Here is a 27646-nt window from a genome sequence, read left to right on the forward strand (position 1 = left end):
TTACCTGGTTAGACTACTGAAATGTGCTATCTTCAAAGGCATCCCAGAACCTACAGTTGGGATAAAATGCAGTTGCCTGCATGTTAACTGGCATAACGTACCAGGAACAGATAACAACTGTGCTGCACGCCATACACTTATGTTTCTGGATATAATCTGAAATGTTTGGTTGATCAGGTGCCAAAATGTCAGAGGTCCACCTTTTGAAAACCCCAATCAACATTCCTCTTCCTCTTCCTCTTTCTCTGTCTGTCTGTCTGTCCCCCTCTCTCCCTCCCTCTCTTTAATAGGGAACAGTCTTTCCTTAGTGGTTGGACTTGCCCTGACTTTGATTGACATCTAGACGCTGGTCAAGATGAACTATTCTGGAGAGCTTGTTTTCGACTGTTCCCTAGTGAGAAAAAGCTTCACTTCTAGTCTATCTCTATTTCAATCATTTATATGGTCATATATCTTGCAAATTGGGTGGCTAAGCAAGTTTTTAAAAAAACCATTCAATCAATAAAATTAAGAGAGAGAGAAAGAAAGAAACAGGTGACAAGAACAACTGACATACTACAACAATTAAAAAAAAATACTCAGCAACTAACCCACTTAACGTCAGTTAACATCCCAACCCCCAATCTGAACATAATAGCTTGGTCTTGACAGTTTTCAATTTACTTCATGAAAGGAAAGAAAGAAAAGAAATACAATATTTCATAATGTTGTCACTCCAAGAGTAAGATCTTTTATCTCTTCTTGTGGAAATTGCTGGCGCAGAAATTGAGAAATTCTGCTAGCAATGGGAAGGTTTCAATTTGTGAGAACAACATCTCCTTAATTATAAATTAGTTATGAAGTGGTAACAATATGTTGCATGTAAATTGTCATAGAAAAGGCAATAGGAAAATATAGAGTCCCTTTGGGTAATAAGATAGTTGGTATTTAAATTTATTAAATAAAATGGAAAAATAAATTCAAAAAGATCTTAAATATTCTGACTGTAAAGACAACACCTCTCAGAGAATTGGTCCTACTGCATCTCCTATTAAGTACTGCTGATAAGGCTGTACAATGTGCTGAACAAGTAAGATTGAATAACTACCTTGAGTATATAATAATAATTTAATTTAATAAGAATTTCCAAACTGGAACTCAGATTGGAAAGTGGACCCCAGATTTGACAAATTTCATATTTTTCTCTCTATAAACCCATGAACCCAGAGGCAACAGAGAGTTGATAGAAATGCTGCATTAACACAGGTCTGCTGAGATATTTTTCTTTACAGCTTAATGATCCAATGAACCAGGGGAAAACAAAAACTGAAGATAAAAGGAGGATTAGCAAATACAGAATCTCATTTCCAGTGAATCATACCTGTTTTCATGCAGATTAAAGCATTCAAAATACAACTTGAAATGAGGAAGAATGGTTATAAAACTTAGAATGAACAATGTCCAAGGAGTTTGAATCAAAATAGGCCCACGTCTATACACAGTACATTATTTGGGATAAAGTTTTAGCTTTAAAAGTCTTTGTGGCGATAGGTACTCATCTTCTCAATTTAGATTTTTTTTTAATTGCTTAGCACTACCGGTATTAGCTTTGACAGAAATGGCTCTAATTTGTTCCCATGGAACTCTGGAATCTTGTAAAATTACACAACATATTTAATAGATGGTATTATTCAATTTTATTTTTTCCCAGATTTGCCATTGATATTTGTAACAACTAGATCAAAATCCATAATTTGGGTCTGACTGATTGATTGTAAATCCAATGAATTTAAGAGAACTTTCTTCCAAGTAATTGATTCCATAACCAAGTCCATAAGATTTTAGCCAAACTCATGTGTGGCTTCCCAAGCAACTTCCATCGAGTATAAGAAACTGTGTCACATAAATGCAGGGAATCAGTTAATAAAAGTTGGTGTAGAATTTCATACCCTCAGTAGGGAAAAAGAACCCATTAAATTGCTGAACAGTGGGGAATAGAAGGATTTATAGAGAGCCAACTACGGATCCTCAGAGTGCTAATGAGCAGATGACTGCAAAGAATATAAATTCTTCCATTCCCTACCATTCTGTCAGGATTGAGGAAACTTTTTTTGATGAGAAGCCAAACGTTTTCAAGGAAAAAATCAGGAAAGTCCAGTTGACTTTTGAAAAAAAAAAAAAGACCTTTGGGCCTGAATTTGTCTACTTTTAAACTGAAGTCCATTGATCCTTGCTTCTAAGTTTTTATTTCTAATACTAAAATTATACCTTTTCAGTGCTTTTGTTTTAGCCTAGCAAAGGCATAACCTTTTCGTTTGCCATTCCACTAAAACAAGGCTGAGTTGTTTTGATTAAAGTACCTGCTCTATATAGAAGGCGGTCGAACCGGAAAATTCAGTCTTGTGCAACTTTGGAACGAAAGGTTGCTTTTTGGACTCGATAGAAACAGCGAGAGCTCCCTTCTTCCCTTGTTTTTTGTTTTTACCGGCATCTTGGAAAACGTTTATCAGACATTGCATCGTTTTATTATGAAAATCATCCTTATTCCTGGCAACACTGGAGCCCAACACTATTTTTTGCTTTTGTTTTCTTCTTCCACTTTCTCGATCAGCGCAATCGAGTCTGGATGTGTAAAGGAACACAAGTTATTTCCCCGTTTCCCACTGCCTTTGATCTTGAAAAACTAAGTCAGCCATGGACGCAGTGAACGGCCTCCTTCCCGCGCAAAATCAGCCGGGCATTGAGCTAAGCCGAAAAGACGAAGAAAGAGGAGAAGAAAGCGAGTTTCTGCAGGAAGAAACCCTTCGCTCCGCCGCCGCGGTAAGCCACTGGGTGCTTCACTTCTTTCTGTTTTGGGAAACGTTTGTTTTGTTCCCAGGGTATGAAAACAGAAATTGCTTGATCAGCCTCCCATTTAGCTCAAGAAGGAATTTACTCGGAGTTATTAAACCTGGGAACTTTACAGTAATTCTGATGCAATTGGGGGGGGGGGGAGTTATGAAATGTACTGGGGGAAAAACAGGGCGTGAATGAGTCAACTCTATCTATGTGCAGTATCTATGCAGCTATTTACACTCTCACCCGTGGCTGCTTATCTTAGGCGTCTCCTTCATTTGTAATCAGAGGATGTATGTGTATTTATTTCGCTAGTGGAAATAGTAGCACATTTTTGTTAACAAGAGACACTTTTCTGAGCTCTGGCATTTTAACTGTGTTGGGCTGGGTGGTCCTGCCAGAGCGATTCTCTCATCTTCCAGTAAGCCAGAAGACAAGCAACTATTCTTGTTCTTTCCCACATCTGTTATAATAGTAATTATTTAACATAGGCTTAGAAAGTTGAGATGAATATTTTCAGTGTCTATTCCCCTTTTTTCTGAAGGTTCAAGGAGACTTCACAGGCAGTTTCCCCTTGTTTTATCTTATAAGACTAACCCTATAGGGTAGGCAGGCTGAGAATGGGCAACTCGTCCAAAGTTACCAGAAAACTGCAAAACAAGAGTCAGGACTTCTACTTCAGGCTCTTAGCTGCTTCAAGCCACAAGCTTAAGGAATATGTGATCCTGGTTCTAAAGCAGGTGCCAACCTACAAAGCAGGAGGATGTGAGTTCTAGTCCTGCCTTAGTCGTGAAAGCCAGCTGGGTGACTATGGGCCAGTCACTCTTTCAGCCAACCCATCTCACAGAGTTGATGTGGGGAAAATAGGAGGCGGAAGGAGTATTAGATATATACATCACCTTGAGTTACCGTACTTATAAAGTATTAAAGGTGGGGAGGAAATCAAATAAATTAATGAAATAAAATACATTCTCATTCTTATGACTTTTATAGTTATCTCACTGAAAAAGATGAAATTGTATGAGTCTGTCGGACACGTTTTTCAAAAGTTGCAAGACTTTTTGATTTGTATTACATCTCTTTTTGCCCAAACTGACTGCAGTTGATTTTTACTTATTTCCAAGGAGTAAAAAGAAAATTGCTTAGAGTAGGATTATTATTAAATGTTGGTTTAGATTAAGCCAATGCCAGTGTTGCTCAGAGTTAATAGTCTAGCATGATTCCTATTGCTTATTACATCTGAAGTTGGGATGCCTCTTTTTTATTTTTAATTATATTTTCTCTCTTTTTCTTCTGGTTTTCCATAAAGCTTTTTGCCTTGTTTTTAATTTTTTCCAAATCCTGTTTGAAGCATGTTATCATTTCTGTTTGTTGAAACTTTGAAAAATTAGTCATAAAAACATGTTTCTAGCTATCCTTGATCATACTGGGCTGAGTGGAGTAATTATCTGACTTAGTATGATATATTATCTTAGTACCTAAATCATAATGTTCCTTATTGGGGGGAAATGTACTTGAGTAGTACTGTGCTTACTTTGCATATCAAAATATCTTGGGTTCCTTTATTAAGGAACTAGGAAGTGCTGGCTAAAACCTTGGGTTAAAACCTTGGAGGTCATATCAGTCAGCAAAGATGTGGTCAGACATGTGGAACAATGGTGTAGTGAAAAACACTTCCTTTGTTCCATCAACATTATTGAGTATGTCTGTTTGAATATTTTATACTTAAGAATATAAACATGCTTTTTGTTTTCTAATTCCTTGTTTCTTTAGGAGACAAGCAGCTTAAAATCACGTTCTTCAATTATTTTTTGGAAATGCAAACTCTGGATGATTATAACATCTGTTTTTCTAGTGTTGATCCTTGTGATTGCTTTAAGTTTAATTTTGTATTCAGGTTTGTACTCTTTATGGATGTGATTTTTTTTAGGTGTATAATTGAGTCAAAAGATTGTGGGACAGGGATAAATGAATGAATGAATGAATGAATATTTTTATTACAGTTACTGACAGAATTGTAAAGAAACACTTTAATAATAAACTAAAAGCAAAAAAATATATAATTGGTGAATTTGTCAATGGGTAGTAAATATTTGCCTACTTTTACAGGCAATATAAGACAATTATCTACCCTTAAAGAGATTGAATCATAGTGATATGATAACAACAGATCTACATAGAAAAGATCAGAATTTCCTAGGTATTTGACCATAGTAATACTTATACTGTAAGTTCTTCTAGAAGGTACAGTATAGCAGGAGATGAGCTATACTGTAATTTCATCAGCCCCTTTTCTGCACATGCATTGTCTCAACTCATAGGTAACTTTTTTGTATTGACTGTCCAAAATTGCTGTGGGGAGAACATTGAAGCATCCTAGAGTTAATGGTTCTTGGAATTTGGAAACAGTTATATGGAGTAAGTGTCTTGCTGTTTATATAAAGGGGCTTGTCTGCTGAGAAAAACTTAGGTAGAACAGACTGGTCCTATAGGTCCTTCTAGGCCCTTTGATATAACATTTAAATAAGCTGAATGCATGCTCATAACCTATCATTAAGTTTGGGGATGGTTTTCCTAATTTGGTGTGGTGCCCTGTTCTGGCAAAAGATTGAATCTTACTGATGTTCATAGGACATTGAAATTAAAAAAGGAATATACTGTGTAAGGTACTTTCTTTTTCTAATACTGACACATATTATCCAAACATAAAACACAAACTTTCCTTAATTAAGTAAAACAACAATAGAAGCAAAAACAAAGAGAAAAGAACAAACACCCATACATAAAATAAAACTAGTGCAAAGATTGAAGTGAAAATATTATTATTCCTAAAGAAGTTTAAAAGGCAAATCAAATTTTAAAGCGAATATATATTGCATGTGTGTTCATGTGTATGTGTATATATGAGAAAGCATTCTAATACGAGCCTATCTGTTTTTATTAACATTAAACTGATTCAATGGTACCAATTACTTTAAGTATTTATTAAGTTGCTCATTATTTGCTGGGAGATCAAGTTCTATTCTCATCTATCCCATCATTTTATAATATATCCCATAACATGAAATAATTATTAATAAAACCAGAAAAAAGAAGTTTCTTACCCATTAAAAAATTATTTTTTATTTAGAACCCACACCTCAACAGAACACAGTCCAGCCATAATAAAGTAAAGGTAAAGGAATCCCTCCATTACTCCGCTAATCATTGCCAACTATAGGGGGCAGTCTCATCTCCGTTTCAAGGCCATTGAGCCAGTGCTTTCTGAGACATTTCCACGGTCATGTGGCCAGCATGATGTCACTTGAGTACTGTTACTTTCCCACTGAAGTGGTACTTATTTATCTACTTGCATTTGCATGCTTTTGAACTGCTAGGTGGGCAGGAACTGGAACAGGAACAGGAATCACTCCGTTACATGGCACTCAGGTTTTGAACCTGGGCTGTCGACTTTCCAGCTGACAAGCCCAGTGTCTTAACTACTGAGCCACTGTGCTGCCTCCCCCCAGCTATAATACAATAATATATTTTAAATCATAATAAAATAATACTATCCAGTTATAAAAGCGTAAACTTACTTCTAGGCTGCATAAACAGGGATAGAATCAAGATCACGTGATGTGTTAATACCATTTTATAATGCCTTGGTAAGGCCACACTTGGAATACTGCATTCAGTTTTGGTCGCCACGATGTAAAAAAGATGTTGAGACTCTAGAAAGAGTGCAGAGAAGAGCAACAAAGATGATTAGGGAACTGGAGGCTAAAACATATGAAGAACAGTTGCAGGAACTGGGTGTGTCTAGTTTATTGAAAAGAAGGACTAGGGGAGATATGATAGCAGTGTTCCAATATCTCAGGGGCTGCCACAAAGAAGAGGGAGTCAAGCTATTCTCCAAAGCACCTGAGGGTAGGACAAGAAGCAATGGGTGGAAACTAATCAAGGAGAGAAGCAACTTACTAAGGAGAAATTTCCTGACAGTTAGAACAATTAATCAGTGGAACAACTTGCCTAGAGAAGTTGTGAATCCTCCAACACTGGAAGTTTTTAAGAAGATGTTGGATAACAATTTGTCTGAAGTGATGTAGGGTTTCCTACTTAAGCAGGGGGCTGGACTAGAAGACCTCCAAGATCCCTTCCAACTCTGTTATTCTATTCTATTCTGTTCTGTTCTGTTCTGTTCTGTTCTGTTCTGTTCTATTCTAATGTATCAACTAACTTTACAGATTATATTTGCAATATAGAAGTTCTACAATCATCATTGGTATCTGCTCACAACCACTTCTACTAGTCACCTTTACAGAATAAGAATAAGGTTTTCAAATCCTGAAAAAAGATCCTAGAATGTGTGGAATCTTAAGTGGGGAGGGGGGGGGGAGAGAAACCCAATTCAAATCAAGAACCCAGATTATGAAATATATGCAAATGAGAAGGAGTAGCAGGGAAAAAGGAGTAGAAAGAAGCCTTTGTATATAAATAGGATCATTCCAAGACAGGAAGTAGGAAAGGTAACGGGAAACAGCTAAGCACACAAAAAACACCCTCCAATTCATTATGAAGTCAGATAAATTAAGTTACCTTGAAGACTTTTAAAAAGTCCAATCCAACTTTGGTTTAACCTTTTTAATACCAAACCTACTATCATGGACAGTGTTCTTTTTATAGGCAGAATACAGATAGATGATGTATTGGGAAGAGCTTTAGAAGCCCTGGTCCTATGAAAAGAGATAGTAGGTAGTTATTATCTATAGTAGCTTCTCATCCAGTTACTAATTATTTAGACAACGGGCAAGGTCTTCTCCACATGGCAATTTTACTTGTTCTCCAAATTCTAATTAAAAAGAAGTGTTGACTTCTGGTCTGGATGAAATAAGACTCTGAGTTTCTGTAGTCATATTTCGGCTATGTGCCTGAATAATAACTAATTTTATTCCCTTTTGTTATTTTAGTGGTTTACATAGATGAAGATGAATATTGGGATCTTGAATTAATTGCAAGTGGTGTACCACGTAATTTCTCTGGAATAGTAAACGTTAAATGTCCAAACCCTAATGTGAATCTCTCAGAATCTGCATATGATGTGTTTTCTAAAAATCTTAATAAGAGGGTAAGTTCATTTTAGCTATGTAGAACTGCCTTAGGACGGTTGTGAAGTAAAAACATGGATGGAATGGACTCTCCCTAGGCTTATCAGAGATACTGTATACAAAGTAGTTCTTTTTTTCCTTGAGTATTTTTTTTCACTATTAAAACAGACAGCTATTCTTTTCTATTGTTAGACAGCTAAGACTTATCTGTAGGCTAGAAATGTAATATATTTGGGTTAGAAATGTTTGCCTTTTGAGTATAAGACATTTATGGTATATAAGGGGAAATAGCATTTTACTTATTAAGAAGCTGAAGCTCTTAATAAGAATACTTAGCATCCTTTTGTAGCATTCTGCTAGAGAATCACATGGAATAGCCAAGTGAATTTTTGCCTTAGGAAAAGAAAATCAGGTTTTAGTCTAGTAAATAAAAAAGTGAAGACTAGATTTTCAAATTAATTAAAAGTGTACATAGCTAGAAGTTAATTGCAAACCAAATGAGAGGATTCTTTCTGTCTTCTGTCTAACTGATCATGATTAATGTTTTTCTCTCTCTATAGCTTAATGATGTATACAGTCACTCACCTGGATTGGGGATATATTTTATCTCATCTGAAGTTATTTCCTTCAGGTAGGAAGGGTGACAAAACCCCATATGTTTAATTATGCAATTTTAGGGAAAGGAATTTCCTCTTGGTAGTCATGTGTGGGCTGGGGAAAGTAAAGAAAATATGGAATGAAAGAAAGAAGACTTTCTATGCAGCTTATGGTATGTTGAAATGCAATTATTATTTATGCTGATGAGCATTTTATTTCAGCCATATCATAATTTCAGAAAACAGAGTATATTAAAATGATGCTGTCTATCCCCACTTGTATCCTGTTCATGACTAAAGTCAATCATAGTATTCTACATGAGTCTGTAAATTGTAAAGAACTCCAGCAGTGTTTAGTGGTTATTGAACTTGTTTGGTCTTTTTTACCTTTTAACTGAACAATATGAACAAGTAAGAAGTTTCTCCAATATGAAAGATTTAAAGAATCCAATATTGTTTTTTTCAGCTTTTCCATCCTACTTGTATAGTGAGGTTCTGCAGGTTCTGACCAGTTCTGGAGAACCAGTAGCAGAAATTTTGTGTAGTTCGGAGAACCGGTAGTAAACATTCTGACTGCCCCCCGCCCCAATCTATTCTCTGCCTCCCGTGTCCCAGCTGATCGGGAAGAAATGGGGATTTTGCAGTAACCTTTCCCTGGATTCAGGAGGGAATGGAGATTTTACAGTTTCCTTCCCCTGCCATGCCCACCAAGCCATGCCATGCCCACCAAGCCACACCCACAGAATCAGTAGTAAAAATTTTTGAAACCCATCACTGAATACAATATATTTTTGTCTGACATATGGCACCTATTAGATATTATTTGAAATCATAACTGTGAGGAAATGCTTTTGGTTCATGCAGAGCTATAGGCCCTTCAATTCTGAAATAATATGTCAGAGGGTATGGATCTGAAGACTTCAAACTTGCAGGCCTACCCTACTAGACCTCCTTTTGACCATGCTCCAGTGAACAAAAATGTTGAGTTTTGGTGTTATACAATAATTGGAAGCTACCATAAGAATCAGGTTGTTTGAAGTTTCTGAAATCAAATTGCATATCTTGTATAAATGAACTGCGTTCATTTTCCAGAGATATACTGTACATTGGTAACTGTAGCACCAGCTGTGGAAAGCAAGGAAAATGACTTTGACAGACATAAACCAAGTCAATTAGTTAAGTGATGAGAAGAAGAACATATTTTAAGTCAAAATTAAGCAATAAGCAAAAGTAAGTGGTTCAGACATCTCCCCTAATTTACACATGTAAAGGATGGGAGCAAGCATGACACAATCAGACTTGTGATATTTTGTTATTATAGCCACTGTCGATTAAAATAGCCTTAGCTTCCCTGTGACATTGATTCTTAGTCTATGCTACCCAGTGGGACATATAGCAACATATTTACACTTAAAACATGTTAAGTGAAAACCTTAGAAACATTATGGTGGAATTGTTTTATAACTGTGGGATCCTTGGTGATGTCTGAGTTTGGTTGTTTTCTTGCAGATGTTTCATTACCAAATGAGATAACATCATTACGCTGAAATTGCCTAGCTTGGTAATGAAACATTTGCAAGAAAACAACCAGCTCAGAAGGGACCAAGAACACCGTACTTCAAGCCTGAGCTACAAATATTCTCTTCCATTGTTTTCTAACCATTTGGCATTTCATTCTCATTTCCTATTATTCCTTCAGTAGAGAAAACAATATAGCATCATACTACTTGCAATTCTTGGTGCCAATTGAGAATGCTGACTTCATGACTTATAGAATGAGTGAAGAGTTTATAATGAATATTTTAAGACAAAATATATATGACAAGCAAAACATCTCTGACTTGGATATACCTGAATGTACAGATATAACACTGGACCCATCTTCTGTTACAATAAAATGTAAGTGCTTAAGAAAGTAGATAATAAGTTCATGTTCTTTTTTGAGAGAATATTAAAGGACATTTACTCTGATAATTCAGGACCTCTGGTCCAACATCCTAGGAACTATAAATTTGCTTCTCCTAGTTTGGTAACAGGTTCTAAACAATGAGACAATCACTTCCCATCCTGGCATCCATATCTATGACTAAGCTTTCAAATGCTGATATTTGAGACCCTTAAAAAACATGAAGGTAGAGAAGGGAGTTGGAGTTTTGGAGCCTGAGTGCCAAGATGACCTATAGTATGGGAAGTCTTAAATTTACCTAGACCTGTTCACACCTTTGTTGCAAGGGAAATTTAATCTAGTCTTGATGCTTGATTTAATAATAGAAGGGGATAATTTAAAAGAAAGGTTTCATTAAAAGCAATGAAACTTTGCGTCTTTTACTTGTCACTTATACTATCCTTGTTATTGGTTTGATTTATCTTATCTACTTGCTGAGAAATACTTCTAAATGAATTCCCAATATGTAAAACAACATCCTAATTTGTCCTCTTTAATGGTTATAATTACTTATTTAAATTATTAAATAATATTTTATAAACCTGAGATAGTTTTTATGTTAGTGTTAAGGATCTATGCCTAACATTTATATAACAATTGGTATTCATATATAAATATATCTGGTGTAGATGTAATTTACGTGATATAAAAATATTAATAATGAATAATTTTAGAAGTGTTTTCTTTTTCATATTTTTGAAATGCTTATCTTTTCTTTAAAGTAATATAAACCATCAATGCGGGAGGAAGAACTGAATGCAGATTTCAAGAGTGACTTGAAGGACTCTTCTGTTCTTCTTATGAATTTTTTATATTGCAACAGCAGAAAACAAACTCCTTGAAAAGCAATCAGAGCATAATATAAGAATACAAGAAACTGAATCAACAATTTTGATAAGAGGACAAATGTTCCAGATCTCAGATAAATAAAATCCTATTCAGTATAAAGACTTCTTTTTGGTGAAATAATAAGGACCTTTTTTTTCATTTTTCTGAAATCAAGTCAGGTTTCTACAAAAAAGTGTATTTAAAAAACAACAAAAAAACCCACAATTGTATAGAAATGTTGCTTTTATTATTGCTTATTATTTTTGTTACAATGTATGTCACTTTGAGAATGTTGGCTTTAATAATTCATAACAAAATTGATGAGTAATATAGTAATTGAATAGTAATTTAGTTACTAGTCAAACTAATTCTATTGAGGAAAATACAGTAGGGATGAACAAATCTATCAGTTTTACTTTCATTTGTATACATTTTACAGTAATGAAGAAAATGGTAATTCCCTAGCAAATATAGTTATCACTACCTTTAAGCTATATAAGTCTCAATTGTTTGTACCAGATTATTAGGAGCAAGTTATTTCTTCTTTGGAAAGACCTTTTTTATCTTCTTCCCTATTAAAGTTAATGACGAAGAGCTTGGTTTGCAATTTTTTAAAAGTGAAAACTCCCTAATTCAGCAATATAAATATGATTGTATGCAGTATGTGCAAGTTTTTAAAGTCTGAAGCCTTCTGTTAGAATTGAAAAAAAATGCCAGTTTTGCTTTTCTTTCCTTTCAGTTCAATTTCAATTGAAATTCCTTTCAATTTCCTTTCAGTGCAAATTCGTCAGAATGGGGGCTTTCCTTCTATTGCAGCAGGTGAAACAAATGCTGGTTCCTCCCTTCCCACCTCCTGTAAACCTAGTAACCCCCTTGGCTGAAGCAATCTGCATTTTCAAAAGCTGTATTTTCAATTCAAGGGCACACCTATTATATGCAACAATCCTAACTGAGAACCTGAAAAGTACCTCCAAACTCTGGCCAATTTTATTGGCCAAACCTTCCCTATTCAGAATACCAAGCAGGGGGGTTACTATTCATCTGTGAGATGGCAGAGGCGCCCTGCTAAAGTAAGAGAAGTTATCCTGCTTCAGTGAACAGTCCTCCAACCCAACATGATCCAAGGGATGGTGGAGGTTGCTTGTGAGGGATTTTCTGGAGCCTAAGAATAATGAAAATAAGTGTTTCAAAACTTTCCAGAATAGGAAGACAGGACATTTTTGTGGAAGTTGGCAATTACTGTTTTTTCCTCAATAACTTTGAGGCTCCATTTTAATGTGGTCCTTGATAGATGAGGATCAAAATAGACACATCTCATTTTCAGGATTCTGTAACCTAACCCTTTGCTCATTGCAATAAATATGCTACTTTGAATCTGCTTGAATCAGGTTACCTGATTATGAGCTGCTGTAACAGGTTAACACTACCCAAAGCATATGTATAGATGGATCTTTACCCACCAGTGCTCTGATTCTGCAGGCAAAGTGTATGCCTCCCAAATTCTGCCAGGGTTGAAGGAGTGATAGGGGAAGTGGGCGATTCTGTCAATTCCCCTCTGTAAAAAAGTGCTGACAGCGGCTGGAAGAATAACAGAGATCACCTTCACCAGACACTACACATCCACAAACACAGTATCCATCATAAGATTCGGGCTGATTTTAAATCTGGGTTTAATGGTCTTCTAAAAGACCTATATCCTCACTGCTGTTGAATTTGGATCTGGCGTACCAAGCTGTGCATAAAAATAGCTCAACTAACAATTAATGGTTACTCAGTGCCGGGGGAGAATTATTTTTTATTTCACATGTTAACTGCCAGTTCCTCATTTCTGCAAGCTAGTTATTTTTTTTTAAAAGATATTTATTTATTTTAATTGTAAAATTTTATTAGCTGCCTATCTTACCACACAGTAACTCTGGGTGACTTAACTAACTATAGGTTTAGTATTCTAAAGAAACCCTCCTTTACCATATAGCTAACCCCAGCACCTACCAACTGTTTTTCTAGATGATTGAAGGGTTCTGATAGCTCAGGACTGAATGAGGTCACAGAAGAAGTGGGGAAAGACAACTCTTTATCCCCATGATGACCAGAGATCTGATGGATAAAGTGTCATCTCTCCTAGATTTTCCTACAACTGAAAGCCTGGCAAATAGTTGTTGTTCATATTGAGCATTTTGTATTAATAATTCACTTTGCAGTGGTGTGGTTATATTCTCCAGGTGAAGGCTGCTGTATGGACTGATTCAGATGGTCTGGTATGTACCAAAGGATAGCCTGGTTAGACCAGCACTTTGAAGCGGTATAAATATCACCACAGAACACCATGAAATATTGAAGATCCTAGAAACTGCTCTAATAGTTTGAGAGAGAACATTATTGATTATACACACACACACGTTTATATATAAACACATGTACTAGGGGTGTCAAACTCGCTCACATCGCGGGTTGTATCATGACGTATTGCAATGTTTTTGCCTTTACGGAGCTGGGGTGGGCGTGACCTGCACAGGCTGTATCCGGCCTGCAGGCCACCAGTTTGACAGGCCTGCTGTACACCATTTAAAAATTTAAAAAATTCTATCAAAATGGCTTTTCCAAAGAAAACAACACTAAGCAGACAATATAAAGCAACTCCTAATTTATTAGTACATCATCATAATCATTGCTGTCTTGCTGGCCGGCAGGAGTCACTGTTTTGGAAATAATGATGATATCATCATAGTCAGTCATAGTGCTTGACGCATTTATGTTGCTACTGGCACGTTCTGCAAAGTCAATAGTAGTATAATGTAATTCAGAATGGCTGTCTGGTATTTTGTAAACAGTGTCCTGATAAAAAGAGATTAAAGTTGTTATTTTTTCCATATTAGAACTCTAATAATACATACGTTTCCTACACCTTAATTTAATTACTATTCTTAATTTGGTTAATAACCTGTGACTAGGTTTATTCCCTAACTACAGTTCCTCCAATATAAACTTTATATTGGTTAGTCAAGTAATTAAAATTCAACTGTTAGTTAGATCCAGACTTGGTTATTGTTAATTAATGTAAAACTAAAGCCAATCAAAACAAATATAAAAGAATTGTAAGCTATATGTGTACAAATCTTCATAGTTCAGATGCTTTAAATTTGAAAAACAACACCAGTCCCAGGTTTGGGCATTTTAATATTTATAACTGTCATTGAAATTGTGGCTGAATATCGTTTTATTCCCTAGAATACGAAGCTCAAAAGCATTACTCACACACCAAGTCTAATTGAGTCACAGGGTGAAGGAAATCAGTTATCTGATGTCATTAAATTATTCTGTTGAATCCTGGGCTTCAATCCCGGAGCTCATTGTTGACAACACTATGTTGTCCAAATGGCTGCTGGATTCAGTAGATGTGGGTTGATGTTGGTAGAGTCCATAAGAAGGTATTGTTTAGATGTCTCTCTGGTCATTTTTTATATCACTTCTCCCTTTTTCTCACAGCTGTAGCAATGCAACCATGTTAAAAGGATGCAGAAATGAGTAATGTGAGAATACTGATTCTGTTTTGCTGATTCATTGCAGAGAGGAAACCAAGAAATTGAAAAAAAAAATCCAAGCCCAGCTCTTCTATTTTCCTTTACAATAGTTGGAGTGGCCGTAAAAACATATAAAAACAGTTGCTGCAAAACAGTTTAGGACATCTTTACTATGCTAGCAGTGTGAAAAGTAGGGAAGGAACAGACAAGGAGATATCAGTTCTCTAGAAGAAGGATGCTCTAGAGCAGGAGTCTTCAACCTTGGCAACTTTAAGATTTGTGGACTTCAACTCAGCAAGCTGGCTGAGGAATTCTGGGAGTTGAAGTCCACAAGTCTTAAAGTTGCCAAGGTTGGAGACCCCTGCTCTAGAGCAACATTCTTCATGGTAACATTGTCATGAGAATTCATGAGCCATTTTTAACAAAATGTCCAATTGAATTGGAAATGGCAATTAAATAGATTCAGGCCAGAGGTTAGATGCACAATAAGCTCCTTGTTCTCACAAAACTCTTCTGTGCTTCCTAATAAATTTTCATATAAAACACAATTTTATTGTACCTTAAAGAAATTTGACTTTTTGAAACAGTTTCAATATTAAAGGCTAAAAAAGAATTAATACCTTGCACCAACATGTAATAACAATAATAAAACAATTAAAAGAGGGGCTTGAATGAGAAAGTTTAAAGCTTGCCAGCAAGTGGAAGTCAGATGAATAAATCCTAACTTTTCAGTCTTTCAATATTAAAATGCATTTACTGTATTACAATAAATACCTGATCAGAAAGTAAGGAAATGTTTTCAATCTTTATTGGAATAAAATGAGAAATCCAAGCAAAAACCTGTCCTATATTTGAGCACTTTATGCTTTTCTTGCACTCAAAAATATGTAAGGAACAACAGTGGTGACAAAAGGTGCACACTGAGCTGACTTTGCTGATTTTGAAAAGGTAAGTAGATGACCACTTGGTTATGATATCTTAGGAAAACTAAAATCTATAGACTGAAAATTGAAAAACTCGCAGAAGAAGGCAACAGCTAATCATTTCTCTTTTATGGTTAAAAGAAGAAAGTACCATAAAGCTGCAATAAACTCACAGGAGACCTGACTTTAAGAGAGGACAGAAGGGTATAAGGCCTTTTTGGTTAAGCACTTTGGAAGTTCTGCAAAGAGTAACTGTTCTGGAGCCTTTTTAAAACACTGGATTGGCCAAAAGCAGAACTTGTTTAACCCTCCCAGGCTATTATTTTCATCAATTTATTCTTCAATTTACAGAAGGCTGCAAAAGGAAGTAGATTTGTTGCAGAGTGGCAGATTTGTTGCCCTAATAATCAGGGAAATAGAAATATGATTAAACTAGACTATGAAAAGTATGAAAAACTATAACTGAAATAAAACACTTGTATTAGCTACAACAACGATAAACATGACTGTTTCTGGAGCTTCCTCCTTTTAAATTATTTCTTCCATTTCTCAACAAATCACTCCACATCTTTCATTTTTATAAAACCATAAAATATCAGGATTGGAAGGAATTGTAGACACTCTATATTCCAACTCTTAGTCCTTAGTCATTTTCTGAAACAACATTAATTCTGCTTTGCCTTTACATGATGGCCTTCAGTTAGGAAAAGACAGCTATCATGTCTCTTACAGTGTTCCCTTTTCCAATTATTCATACATTTTTCTTCTCAGACCCCTTCTCATCTTGTTTGTTCTACTCTGAATATATTTCAGTGTATGTATCATTTTCTTTCATAAATATTGTAATATTTTTGTAATAAAAGAATATGCTACATAGGATCTGACTAAAGCAGAATAAAGAAGCATTGAACTGCATTTACTAATTTTTGATTCATATTTAATTTGTAAGACATTAAGGCAATCATACATTTCATGCATGTCCAGCTGCCCACAACTACAAATTTCTAATGTTTTCTTACCAAATTGAAAGATTCTGCATTTGTCTCTGATGAAATTCATCTTGTTGAGTTTTATTTGAACTTGCCAATCTGAATCTGATGCTGTTCTCCAGTATTTTTGTTATCATGCAGTAGTGTGTCATTAGTTGTATAATTGTTTTATAACAAAAAAGTGTTTTTATTCATATTATAGCCATCTGGAAGGATGAAGTTGATCCTTATAGTATTTTTTTAAAGTAAAAATCCCATTGGTCCTAGTAAAGTACAGATATTGTTTTATGGATAGTATAGTTGGTTGTACAGTCAGCCAGAAGTTTAGACTAGATTTTACATTTTTATCCAGAGGAGTATGTTGTTTGATGGTATTAGAGATGTCAATGCAGGATATCTGCAATGTTCCAAAATAGCTGTTCAAGTGTTGCTATAGATGCTTTAGGATTGCATCCAGGGAGCCTATTACTTATTGGTACTATCTTTGCTTTCTTTTGCCACAGTTCTATTTGTATTTGCAGGTTTTTATATTTTGTGATTTTCTTTAGTTCTTTTGCTTCTAATCTGCTCTTTCCAGATACTGCAATATTCATTCCCTAGACTTTTTTGTCTTTCATATTAACAATTGTTAAGTTGGGGTATTATGTGGCAGATGCTTGTCTGTTTGAATTCTAAAGTCCCAGAGTACTTTTAAGTTTTTGATTTTCTATTACTTTGTCTATTTTATGGTCCCACCAGTTTTTCTTTCAGGCAAATGGTATTTCTTGCAGATCTTCCAAAGCACCATTGTTGCTACCATTGTTTGTAGTCAGTCTGTATGACTTCTTAGCATGCCAGTTTACATGGGGAATTCCATTTTATCCATCCAATACCAGCCCGTAAAATAGATTGTACTGGTCCAAAATCACTCCCTGGATTTCCATGACTGGGACAGATTGAACCTGAGTTTCCCAATTCCTAGTACAAATCCTGACCAAGCAACAGTATCTTCAGATAATTCACTTTATAGATTCCTGTGCTGGTTTATATCTCAGCCACATTCCCTTACCAAGCAAACCTAGAACCAAAAAGTTAAACAAAATAGAAGACTACTTACATCTTTTCTCACTGCATGTCTTCTTCTAAAATGAGACCAAGGTTTTTTGCTGCAATAGAAATATTAAAGAAACAGCTAAAGAGGGTGTGTGATCAGCCACACTATTAATGCATTGTTTGAATCAACATTATATTCGAATCTATCAGTTTCCTGAATGTTTTCTTTATGAATTTTCCTTTTGGTTTTTTTTTTTTTTGCTTTTGTTTTTTGACTATTATTTTTTTTACTATCTCTTATCTTGACCTTTGTTAGTTTTATTTATTATTGCAAGATGGTGGAAATATGGTACCATTGCTTATTTCTCTTTCTACAATGTTCTGCAGATAAAATCAAGACAAAACTAGTACCAGCATTCTACACAATTTATTTGCTCTTTTGTCTTCACTGACTTTCTTTCTGCTTTGACTTTACTGTGCAGTCGGTTCCTATCTTTTCTTCAATGATTATAGTTTCTACAATTTTTAGAAGGTACAGTATCTTGATTAGGTTCTCAAGGTCTCACTGAATAATAAGCATATTTTGAGCCCACTGATGATAATCATTGCTAGTGATGGAACGTCCAGAGTGGGAGACCAGTTAACTAGTTAACTTTAACTAGTTGCTAAAGGCACAAACTCTGTTGTTACATACATTTAAGACAATAAATGGTAAGTTATATTGCAATCCTATACATATGTAGTAGAGTCTCCTTCAAATGGAATTGTCCTCCTACTGGCTGCATAAACATATTCATAGATTTTTTTTTGGTAATGGTGAAATATCTTACCATTGTCTTGTTTTTGGACATTTTTCAACTTCCCAGGGTAGTTTATGGTTCTGGTATTCCTTGGTATTCTCCATCCACGGATCAACCAAAATAAACTGTTTCACTTTCAATCCCAGACAACATCAGGGGTTGAATCAAGGACCTCATTTCTCATCTTTGTCCATTCATTCATCAATCATTCAGTCATTCACACAAATGTAGAATTTGTATGTAGAATGTAGAATTGTAGAATTGAATTGAAATGTAGAATTGACTAGGTGAAAAGCATAGTGCGCACCTACTTCTGCTGGAACATAAAAATAATGACTGTCTATTTTAAAAATTATCCAGCAGTTATTCATAAGAAATGTAATTATTATGAGTAAGGGTTATTTTCCATATTAGCAAAAATGAAATAAATTTCCAACAAGTAATAAATGGAACGATTTAAATTATATTTCTTAGTGATTGGGGGAAAATAACACTTTTTTCTTGATAAACACTAATCTGTAGAATCTTATTTCTTTATAGTTTTAGATACCCCTTCTTTAATAGCTAAATTCAACATACTTCAAACCATATAATATGCATAGGAAGAAGGCATATTTACAAAGTAGCCTCTATAGTTATATAATTACAAAAATCACTTTTCAAGTAATCACAATAGGAGAACGTGTGACCTTGGCAATTGGCCAAATCTTGGGAAAACTTGACCTTGACATTAATTATAGTAATTGTAGGGACTCAAGTTTAAAGTGAAACATTGACCTTGAAACAATCTGGAACTTACCTTTTTTTAACTATTTTGTTTCCCATGTCTTCTGTTCTGGTAACACTAAATTACCGGTAACTTCCCCTTTCTTTCTTCTGTCTTTTTTGTATTGGTTATTACAGTTGTACAGCTGGCTGGAAAGACCAAAAGAAAACTCCTGTCAGAAAGTCATAAGCATTCTTTCACAAGTTCTTTAGAATCAGAGTATGATCATGCTTGCAGTGTGGGAAAAAAAAGTTCCTGAACCATATCATCTCTGGGGGTGTCATTACTAAACAAATGACATCATTTCCCAACAGTGTACGAGAACAGACTGCAATAGATACTTAAATCTTGACTTTCTAGTAACCTTACTTACATATCAGCTAAAGTTTTTTCAGGAATCACAAGACAGAAACTTCAGCCAGGATTTGTTTAGTAGTATGACTAACTTCATATGCTCATAATCATAACAGCAAAATATGAAGTCCATTCCTTAGTTTTTTGCATAGCATGTCACAAACTACAGATCCATACATATTCCAACAAAGCCAAAAATTTTGAAGAAATTGAAAAGCAACTATTATTCAGGAGATACATGTAAATATAATGAACTAACTTGTTTCGGTCCAATGAGTTTGTATTCATATAGCAGCAACACAAACCTTTATCATTACAGGTAGTGGTTAGCAAGGCAACCACATTTTTCTTTTTATAGAGTTTCTTGTCAACTGACAGCATGCGGTTTTAAAAGAAAATGGGCCTCATATCTAGTAGTTAGCTAAAGTTGTCATGTATTTAAAGCATATTGCTAAGTAAACCATCTCTTTGAAAGAAGTGGAATAGTGAGGCCAATAACTCTTTTGTAACATGGGATTTTGAAGCTGGCTCCAAGTGTTTTATTTCCATTTATATTAATCACTGGGAAATTCAGAGTAAACTGTGACCAAGAACATATGACCGAGTTGGAACTACCCTATAGTAGTACATCTACAGGCTACCTTAGATTGTGGAAAATTCAAACTGGACCTTGGTTCTGAATAAGTGAGTATAGGATTAAGTATATTAAAAAAATCAAGTGTCATAGAATTCCCCTTGATGTGATTTTATAAGGACTTCCCCAAAATATTAAAAGACAGCTTTCAGTTCTCTTTAATTGCGCTGTAATAAATTAAGATTCTAAGTGTAACTTATCAGTGCCTTAACATCACACAGAGTTAAAATGATCTCTGTATTCCTTGTTATCTGCATTCTCTGGATTCAATACTCTGTAGGTGAGTTTTGGACAAACTTTTCAGATTGCTGTAGTCAACCTGATGCTCTCCAGATATTTTGGACTACAATTTAACTTCCACAGTTCCTTGCATCTGGTCCAACAGAGTGAATCTGATGTAATTCAAAATAGCCAGAGGAGAGCAAGTTGTTTGCTTCTTGATTAGCTTTATTGCATGTTATTATTGCCATGTGACAAAGCCATGTGATTAGAAGACTTTGAGCAGTATTTCTCTGAGATATGATAATCTCAACAGTAAATGTCAATGTTTTTCTTGTATGATGCCAATGATAGCAGAACAGATTGAATGATAATGCCAGATTCAGATAAAGTAGAGAAAAAATATTGGCAGCAGGGTAGTATCAGATTGTGGTATGTTACTGGGGTTTGCTAGATTAATTGATAAACTAATGCATGACTTTGACATCAAATATGGCTATCGCAAGTTAAAATGCAAAAGCGATTCCTCCAGGACACCCTATCTATGCTGGTTTGTCTCCATGGCTACTGCTACTAGGCTAGAGAGTTATTTCATATTTTTATTTTTATTTATTGCTATTTGTAACTGCACCTGGAGGAGGGCTTAATTAAATCATCTTAAGGTCTGGGTAAGAACAATATTCAGAGTGCTGCTGATGTGGTGATATTATGTCCTTAAGAATTCATTTTTTAAAAGGTCTTCAGAATTTAGTACCTTGGACTTTCTTTTCAGGTGACACAAGAGTGATTCACAAGCCTGTTCAAATTACCACAACTGGAAAAAATGTGACTCTGTTCTGTCAGTTGGCCAAAAATCATGATATTATTCAGGTCACCTGGCAAAAAAACGAAACGAACATAGCAATTTACAGCAAGGCTAATGGAGCTAAAGTGTTAAGTAACAAGAGCAATATCCATCTTTCCCAGAGTGATTTGACTTTTTCTGCCATCACTTTCAATGGGGTGACGTTCAAGGATGAAGGCTGTTATAGTTGCATCTTCAATACATTTCCCTTAGGACCTTTTTCAGGCAAGATATGTCTCAAAGTCTATGGTAAGTTATATTGTTTTATTGTCTGGATTTTCAACAATTGCAGATCATTTCATGCTAGCAGCATTACCTATAGCAGTTCTATAACATTTATAATGTGCAATAGTTTCTCTGAACAAGAGAACAGTTTCTCTGAAGTAGTGTAAGTTGATTGCCTCTGTCTCTTCCATGACTTAAAGAAAATCTCATTAACTATGGTAATATCAGAAAAGAAGGAAATTTTATTACATGTGTGTGTGTGTGTGTGTGTGTGTGTGTGTGTGTGTGTGTGTGTGTACAGACACATAAAGATTGCTGAACTGAATGAGGATTACTGAAGTATCATGCATTGTATAATTCCAGTATCTGGTTTCCTAAAGGCATTAATATCTATGAACTTCTTAAGGCGATTCAGTAATTTCTAAATGTTTTGGATGTAGTTCCCAGTTTTAAGCTATTTTGCCCCATCTTATCTCATCTCATCCCCTCCTCTCCCTTTTTTTTTTTATTCAGTCATGATTAACTTGTAATTAATTTGGTTCTTTTTCTATCTCTTTCCTCTTTCAGCTACATTATCTTGCATTCTTATCACTTGTATGAAAAAAAAGCCTGCAGATTCACAGCTTGATTTTGAAGGCTTCTCTTAACAGCTTTCCTGCCCCATATCTATTATCTTCGGCTTCTCTGACCTGTGCTCAAGTGTTTGCTAGTAGGGAGAAATACTTGTATGAAGGTTATTGTCTAAGAACTTGTTGCTTGTTCATCCTCTGTGCCAAAGCAGATCATTATTGAGAGATCAAAGCAGATCAGTATCACTCTTGGTTGTTTTGCCTCTGGGTTCTTATGATCAACACATTCCATCTTTCCTGTGTGACTTATCTACACTACTTACTTGCCCTGTTGTTAGAATGGGCAGGCAACCATTGCTGAACAGCAGAAATGTCTATTAATTACTTACTCAAAAGTAACATAGGAGGTGTTTTTCTGCTTCATTTCCAAAGTTCACCCTTCCATATTTTGCCAGCTTGGGTGTTTCTGTCCTTTTTGGGTAGTGTATTTTATTTTATTAGAAGGTAACCCTTGCAGGTTATTGGTGATGGTATTTCACAAAGACAGGAACACTCCTTGAATCAAATGTTTACTATAGCTTATAATATCTTTTAGAGCTACTGACACCAGGTATCAATCACAGGAATGAATCCAGGTGAGGATTAGAATTAGAACTCTGAATTATTTTGTATAATAGGCTATGTTTGGCTAAAATAGGATTGAGTAATTTTTAATCCATATATTTTTCCTAGGTATTATGTGAGTGGGCCACTTTATGATACCATAATATTAACATAGGGGTTTTGGAGGAGGGGTTATATAAACTGTAATTATGTTTTGCAGTACACATTTAGTTGTGTTGTGTGAATTAGCCAATAAAATTTCAGATTTTAGGCCAGGTTTAAGTAAGAGAGATTATGATCACATTTTAATCATTCCTTCTCTGAATCAATAACAATCAATTTAACAATTGTTTAACATAAAATCTATGATACCTGCCTTTTGATAATTTGTAGCATCTTTTGCAGTCTTAATAAAGAAAATAAGGCAATTTTACAATACAAGATCAGATCGTGTTTGTTTACATGCTAGGGGTAAAAGTAGAGACTCTCTTGATCCCAGCTCACCTCCTGAAAGTTATATGGATATGTTCATATCATTTCCCTGGTAACTGTACGGAAGTGCTTGCTATTCTTTCAGGATGTTTTTTGATATATCACCATAGCCTTCAGCTCTAAAAGTTTTGGTGGTCTCCCACCTAAGGCTAACCAGGTCTTACTACGCTAGTTTTTCAACATGTCAGCTAATAGATACTGCTATGCCATGGAGTTTTGCATGCTATTACATTAAGACACTATCAACTCTCCTTCCTTTTCTGTGATACTTTCTATAATTACGGTATACGTCAAAAGAATCTCTAGCTGAAATCCCTGGAAACCTAATTAAACAACCAATAGTGGGAAGGAGGTGGAGGGATGGCTAATACAGGCCAACAGAAGAGCACTCTTATAACATATCAATTCCACAGTTTATCCATTTAAACTGCTCCTGTACTGCGTTCATGCAACCTGATTCTATGCTGTTTTAATTCAATTTTGCTTGGATTGATACCCTTTGGCAACAGTTTCCAAATATTTAATCCAAACTGTAAAATCTGCAGATCTTCCTACAGTATTGGGCAATACTGCCTGCTGCTGCTGTGTCCTCCTATTTCAGCAACAAACAAATCACTTGCCATCTAATAATCATAATCAGCTTATGGCAGTGAACTCTGAAATTTCTATATATGACTGTGAGTAACTATCAGTTGTAGGCATTACCATTTAATCCAGCTTGGCTAAAAAGAGGTGAATCATTGCTGACCATATTAATCATGCACTCAACAGCAATGCAATATGTAGCATGCTACCTGGACATGTGTTCTATCTATTTTCTACCTGTACTAGACCAGATAGTGGTAGCTAATCATCTCTGTAGACATGTGTCTTTCTAGGTTCTCTGCCTTCTTTCTCACCATAATGGTCCACTGTTAATGAGGAAATCCTTCCTTTATTGCTCTCTCCTCTCTGCTGTTGCTTAATAAATAAATAATTTGGTCAATCTAATTCATCAGAAGCAAGAATAATAGAAATTTTCTTACTCCCAAAGCACAGCTGTAAATATTAATTGAACAATTTGTTTTGAAGCTCTAACAGAACCTGAAATATATGTAAGAAAAGTTCCTAATCCAGATAATATGGAAGAAATAAGAGAAATAAACTGTTCAGTAACAGGAAGACCAGCTCCAGTAATTACCTGGAAGATGAAGAAACTTCTTCAGATAAAGCCAAAATCACATATGATTCCACACTCAAATAAGACAATAACTGTTATCAGCACGATTACTCAAGTCTTGTCCAAGACAGCCTCAGAAAATTCAGTAATCTGTGTTATTCAACATCCATCTTTAAACACTTCACAAGAGTTGACGGTATCTGAAATTGTAAACAAACAAGGTGGGTTTAAAGTCAGAAAATTCCTTTCTTTTCCTTTCCTTTCCCTTTCCCCTTCTCCTGCACCCTCTCTCTTCTCTCTTGTCTTACCATAGTTTGTCTTAGAAGTTATCTACTATTTTTCTTGGCAAACACTTTCTTCATGTGCTTATTATTTTATGAGCATATACAAATGAGCCCAAAGGATGCCAGTCATTTCCTTGATCAAATCTATAATTCTCTAAAGATGTTTTTTTTAAACTAGACTTGCTAATTCTACCAAAAAAACCCAACAATCTTAGAACAAACTTACTTTCCCAGCTTGTTTCTATTACAGATATATTAGAGATTATAATTTGCAGAATTTCTAATTGGCATCTCTAAAGGAAAGCCATTTCCCTCATTTAGACAAGTAGATAAAAAATGCTTATTGTAAAGAATGCATTTAAAATTGTATTTCTGTAGAAGTGTATTAGGAAAGAAGCTCATTATATGATTTCTAGACTTTTTCCACAGTCATTATCATTACTGCTCCAATTTGATCCATCATCTGTATTAGAAATGTTATATTATGTTATGCTATTGACAACACTGAATGGATTGGATGTAGTACAAACTATGTCCCTAAGATTCTTTTATAAAGCCAGATTTTAATGCAGTTCTCTGAGCACCCGATCTTTTCTATTCCTTCTTTTATTATTATCATTTCACCAGCCAATTCTTATTTATTAATTTCTCTTTACAGCCCCAAACAAACATCAAAGAATTGTTATTGCAGCTATCTGTATACTGGTTTCCCTATTTCTCCTGGGGTTATTTATCTTTTTCATATACTGGCGAAGGAGACGAGCACTAGTAGAAAAAGAGCAAGATCTTCCATGCTGGGTAAGTCTCAAATATATTCCATAGTATCTATGGAACAATGAAATGCCCCAGCACAGTGAGGTTAATTATATTATAGGAGATAATTAGAGCTAATTTCAACTTCAGTCCTCTATATATTTGAACAACAGATTTTGCTTACCAAAATGAGCCACCAAGTCAGGGGATACAGCTGAATATATGTACATATATACCCAGGATCTTCATGAAGGAGATTGGTGAAGGAAGGATAGCCAATGGACAGAGAAGCAAAAATAGAAGCAAATAAGGGAAGGCAGATGTCATCTAGACTTTTGATTACGCTTTTTAGTGGCATTGAGAAAGGCAGGATCATTTTTATACAAATAGCTGATGGGTACACCGGGTAATATGATGGAATTGTTGGGGGTAGAATTAACGTTTCTACCCACCCAAGCAATAAGAAAAGTGATCTCTATTTCCATGCTAGTTTTACCAGCAGAAAAATAGAATCTGCAAGTGAAGTGATTCCATTCAATAAAGGTCCCAAGCAATAATAATAGAGTACTTCAAGTTCTGAAACCAATAAGCAGCTTTTTCTCAGCTGAAATGTCTGTTCTAAACAGATAATAATTTTACAGTCTAGATCTTCTCCTTAATTCAGCCTTTAAAATGTGTTATTTCTCTGCCAGGTTGTTCGACTTCGTTCTAGAAGAACATTATGTAGAAAAAATGGCTGCACAAAGGAAAAAGCCCCTGTGAAATCACTCGCTGAAAGAAAGTTTCTGGACACATGAAATATTTCTTTTCTTTTTTTTAAAGTCAATTTCTTATTTATATATAAATATTTTGACATGAACACATAGCTCTGAGGCCTTGTTCTGTGCACAGAGAGGATCGGGCAGCCAGCAGGCTGGTTAGCGCCTAAAGGCCCTCTCCTTGTCTTTTAATTAATTTTTAGCATTCCTTGTCTCTTTTAAATATTATATACAGTTTTTATGCTTTTAATCTGCACCTCTATAACTGCCTGGTTCCATTCTGCAACCCACCAAGACAGATACAGACTTCAGAGGATAATTAGAACTGCAGAAAAAACAATTACTACCAACCTGCCTTCCATTGAGGACCTATATCCTGCACGAGTCAAAAAGAGGGCTGCGAAAATATTTACAGACCCCTCGCATCCTGGACATAAATTGTTTCAACTTCTACCCTCAAACAATGCTATAGAGCACTGCACACCAAGACAACTAGACACAAGAACATTTTTTTCCCGAATGCCATCACTCTGCTAAACAAATAATTCCCTCAAACTGTCAAACTATTCACTAAGGATGCATTAGTCTTCTCACCGTTCCTATCACCCATCTCCTCCCACTTACAACTGCATGACTGCAACTTTGTTGCTTGTATCCTTATGATTTATATCGATATTGATTGTTTCCTGATTGCTTATTTGTACCCTATGACTATCATTAAGTGTTGTACCTTATAATTCTTGACAAATGTATCTTGTCTTTTTATGTACGTTGAGAGCATATGCACCAAAGACAAATTTCTTGTGTGTCCACACTTGGCCAATAAAATAATTTTAATTCTAATTCTAATATTATATTTAAATACTGCCCAGACTCCTTCTGTGAAAGAGATGGGTGATTCCTAAAAATGCTAAATAAATAAATAAAAACAATGATAGTTTCCCTATGAATACTCCTTATTCTGTATTTTTTTAAAAAAAATAGGTATTGCCTATGTGTTTACAATTAATGTTTGTGAGTCATATTCTATGTAAAGTAAACTGATAACCAAAAATTAAGCTAAATAATATAGTAACATCCAATAAAAATATTTATTTGGAAATGAGACTGTATTGTTTTATTTACTACTTATTCTATTCCTTTCAGCAATCGGTATTGGGAAATGATAATTTCTAAATAATTTCATTTATGACAATTGAAAAGATCCTTATGGTAAAAATAACACAGGGACAGTAATATAACTTTGCTAAAGATACAATTTCAGTTCCATTACAGAATTGTAAAAGATGACTTATGTGAAATTTAGAAATAAAAAATAAAATGTAAGCAACAGAAGCACACATGCACACAATTACAGCTTCAAAATTAATTATATCAATAGAGACCACTTGAAAGCTGAGCTGATTCAGAATGTGGTGGGCAAATAGTTATGGATGCCCCTTCATGTGTTT

General features: G+C 35.1%; 2 protein-coding genes and 1 long non-coding RNA gene across 7 annotated transcripts; 2 read left to right on the forward strand and 1 right to left on the reverse strand.

Moving 5' to 3' along the window:
• Positions 1-1973: 1973 nt before the first annotated feature.
• On the forward strand, positions 1974-11864 carry C5H3orf52 (chromosome 5 C3orf52 homolog). Of its 2 annotated transcripts, none has more exons than XM_034413406.3 (6): positions 1974-2799; positions 4588-4711; positions 7764-7921; positions 8462-8532; positions 10197-10396; positions 11165-11864. In XM_034413406.3, exons 1-6 carry the CDS (start codon positions 2674-2676, stop codon positions 11170-11172), a joined length of 687 nt encoding a protein of 228 aa, XP_034269297.1. In that variant the 5' UTR covers positions 1974-2673; the 3' UTR covers positions 11173-11864. The 2 variants fall into 2 exon arrangements, with proteins under 2 accessions (XP_034269297.1, XP_034269307.1); XM_034413416.3 differs by having other exon boundaries at positions 1991-2799; positions 10200-10396.
• On the reverse strand, positions 11499-24552 carry LOC148113330 (uncharacterized). 3 transcript variants are annotated; one of them, XR_015734434.1, is made up of 4 exons: positions 24422-24552; positions 19335-19450; positions 17800-17848; positions 11499-14105 (listed from the first exon to the last, which is right to left on the reverse strand). It is a non-coding gene; the product is annotated as an uncharacterized LOC148113330 (long non-coding RNA). The 3 variants fall into 3 exon arrangements; XR_015734433.1 differs by lacking the exon at positions 24422-24552 and adding an exon at positions 21263-21376; XR_015734435.1 differs by lacking the exon at positions 24422-24552 and adding an exon at positions 19675-19816.
• Positions 20340-26299, forward strand: LOC132710291 (OX-2 membrane glycoprotein-like). Of its 2 annotated transcripts, XM_060686172.2 has the most exons (5): positions 20340-20569; positions 21281-21601; positions 24313-24621; positions 25343-25482; positions 26130-26299. In XM_060686172.2, exons 1-5 carry the CDS (start codon positions 20518-20520, stop codon positions 26232-26234), a joined length of 927 nt encoding a protein of 308 aa, XP_060542155.2. In that variant the 5' UTR covers positions 20340-20517; the 3' UTR covers positions 26235-26299. The 2 variants fall into 2 exon arrangements, with proteins under 2 accessions (XP_060542155.2, XP_087751060.1); XM_087894934.1 differs by lacking the exon at positions 20340-20569 and having other exon boundaries at positions 20787-21601.
• The last annotated feature ends 1347 nt before the right edge of the window (positions 26300-27646 follow it).

The sequence above is a fragment of the Pantherophis guttatus genome, chromosome 5 (assembly GCF_059756535.1).
Source record: "Pantherophis guttatus breed Tessera chromosome 5, ASM5975653v1, whole genome shotgun sequence".
NCBI classification, from domain to species: domain Eukaryota; kingdom Metazoa; phylum Chordata; class Lepidosauria; order Squamata; family Colubridae; genus Pantherophis; species Pantherophis guttatus.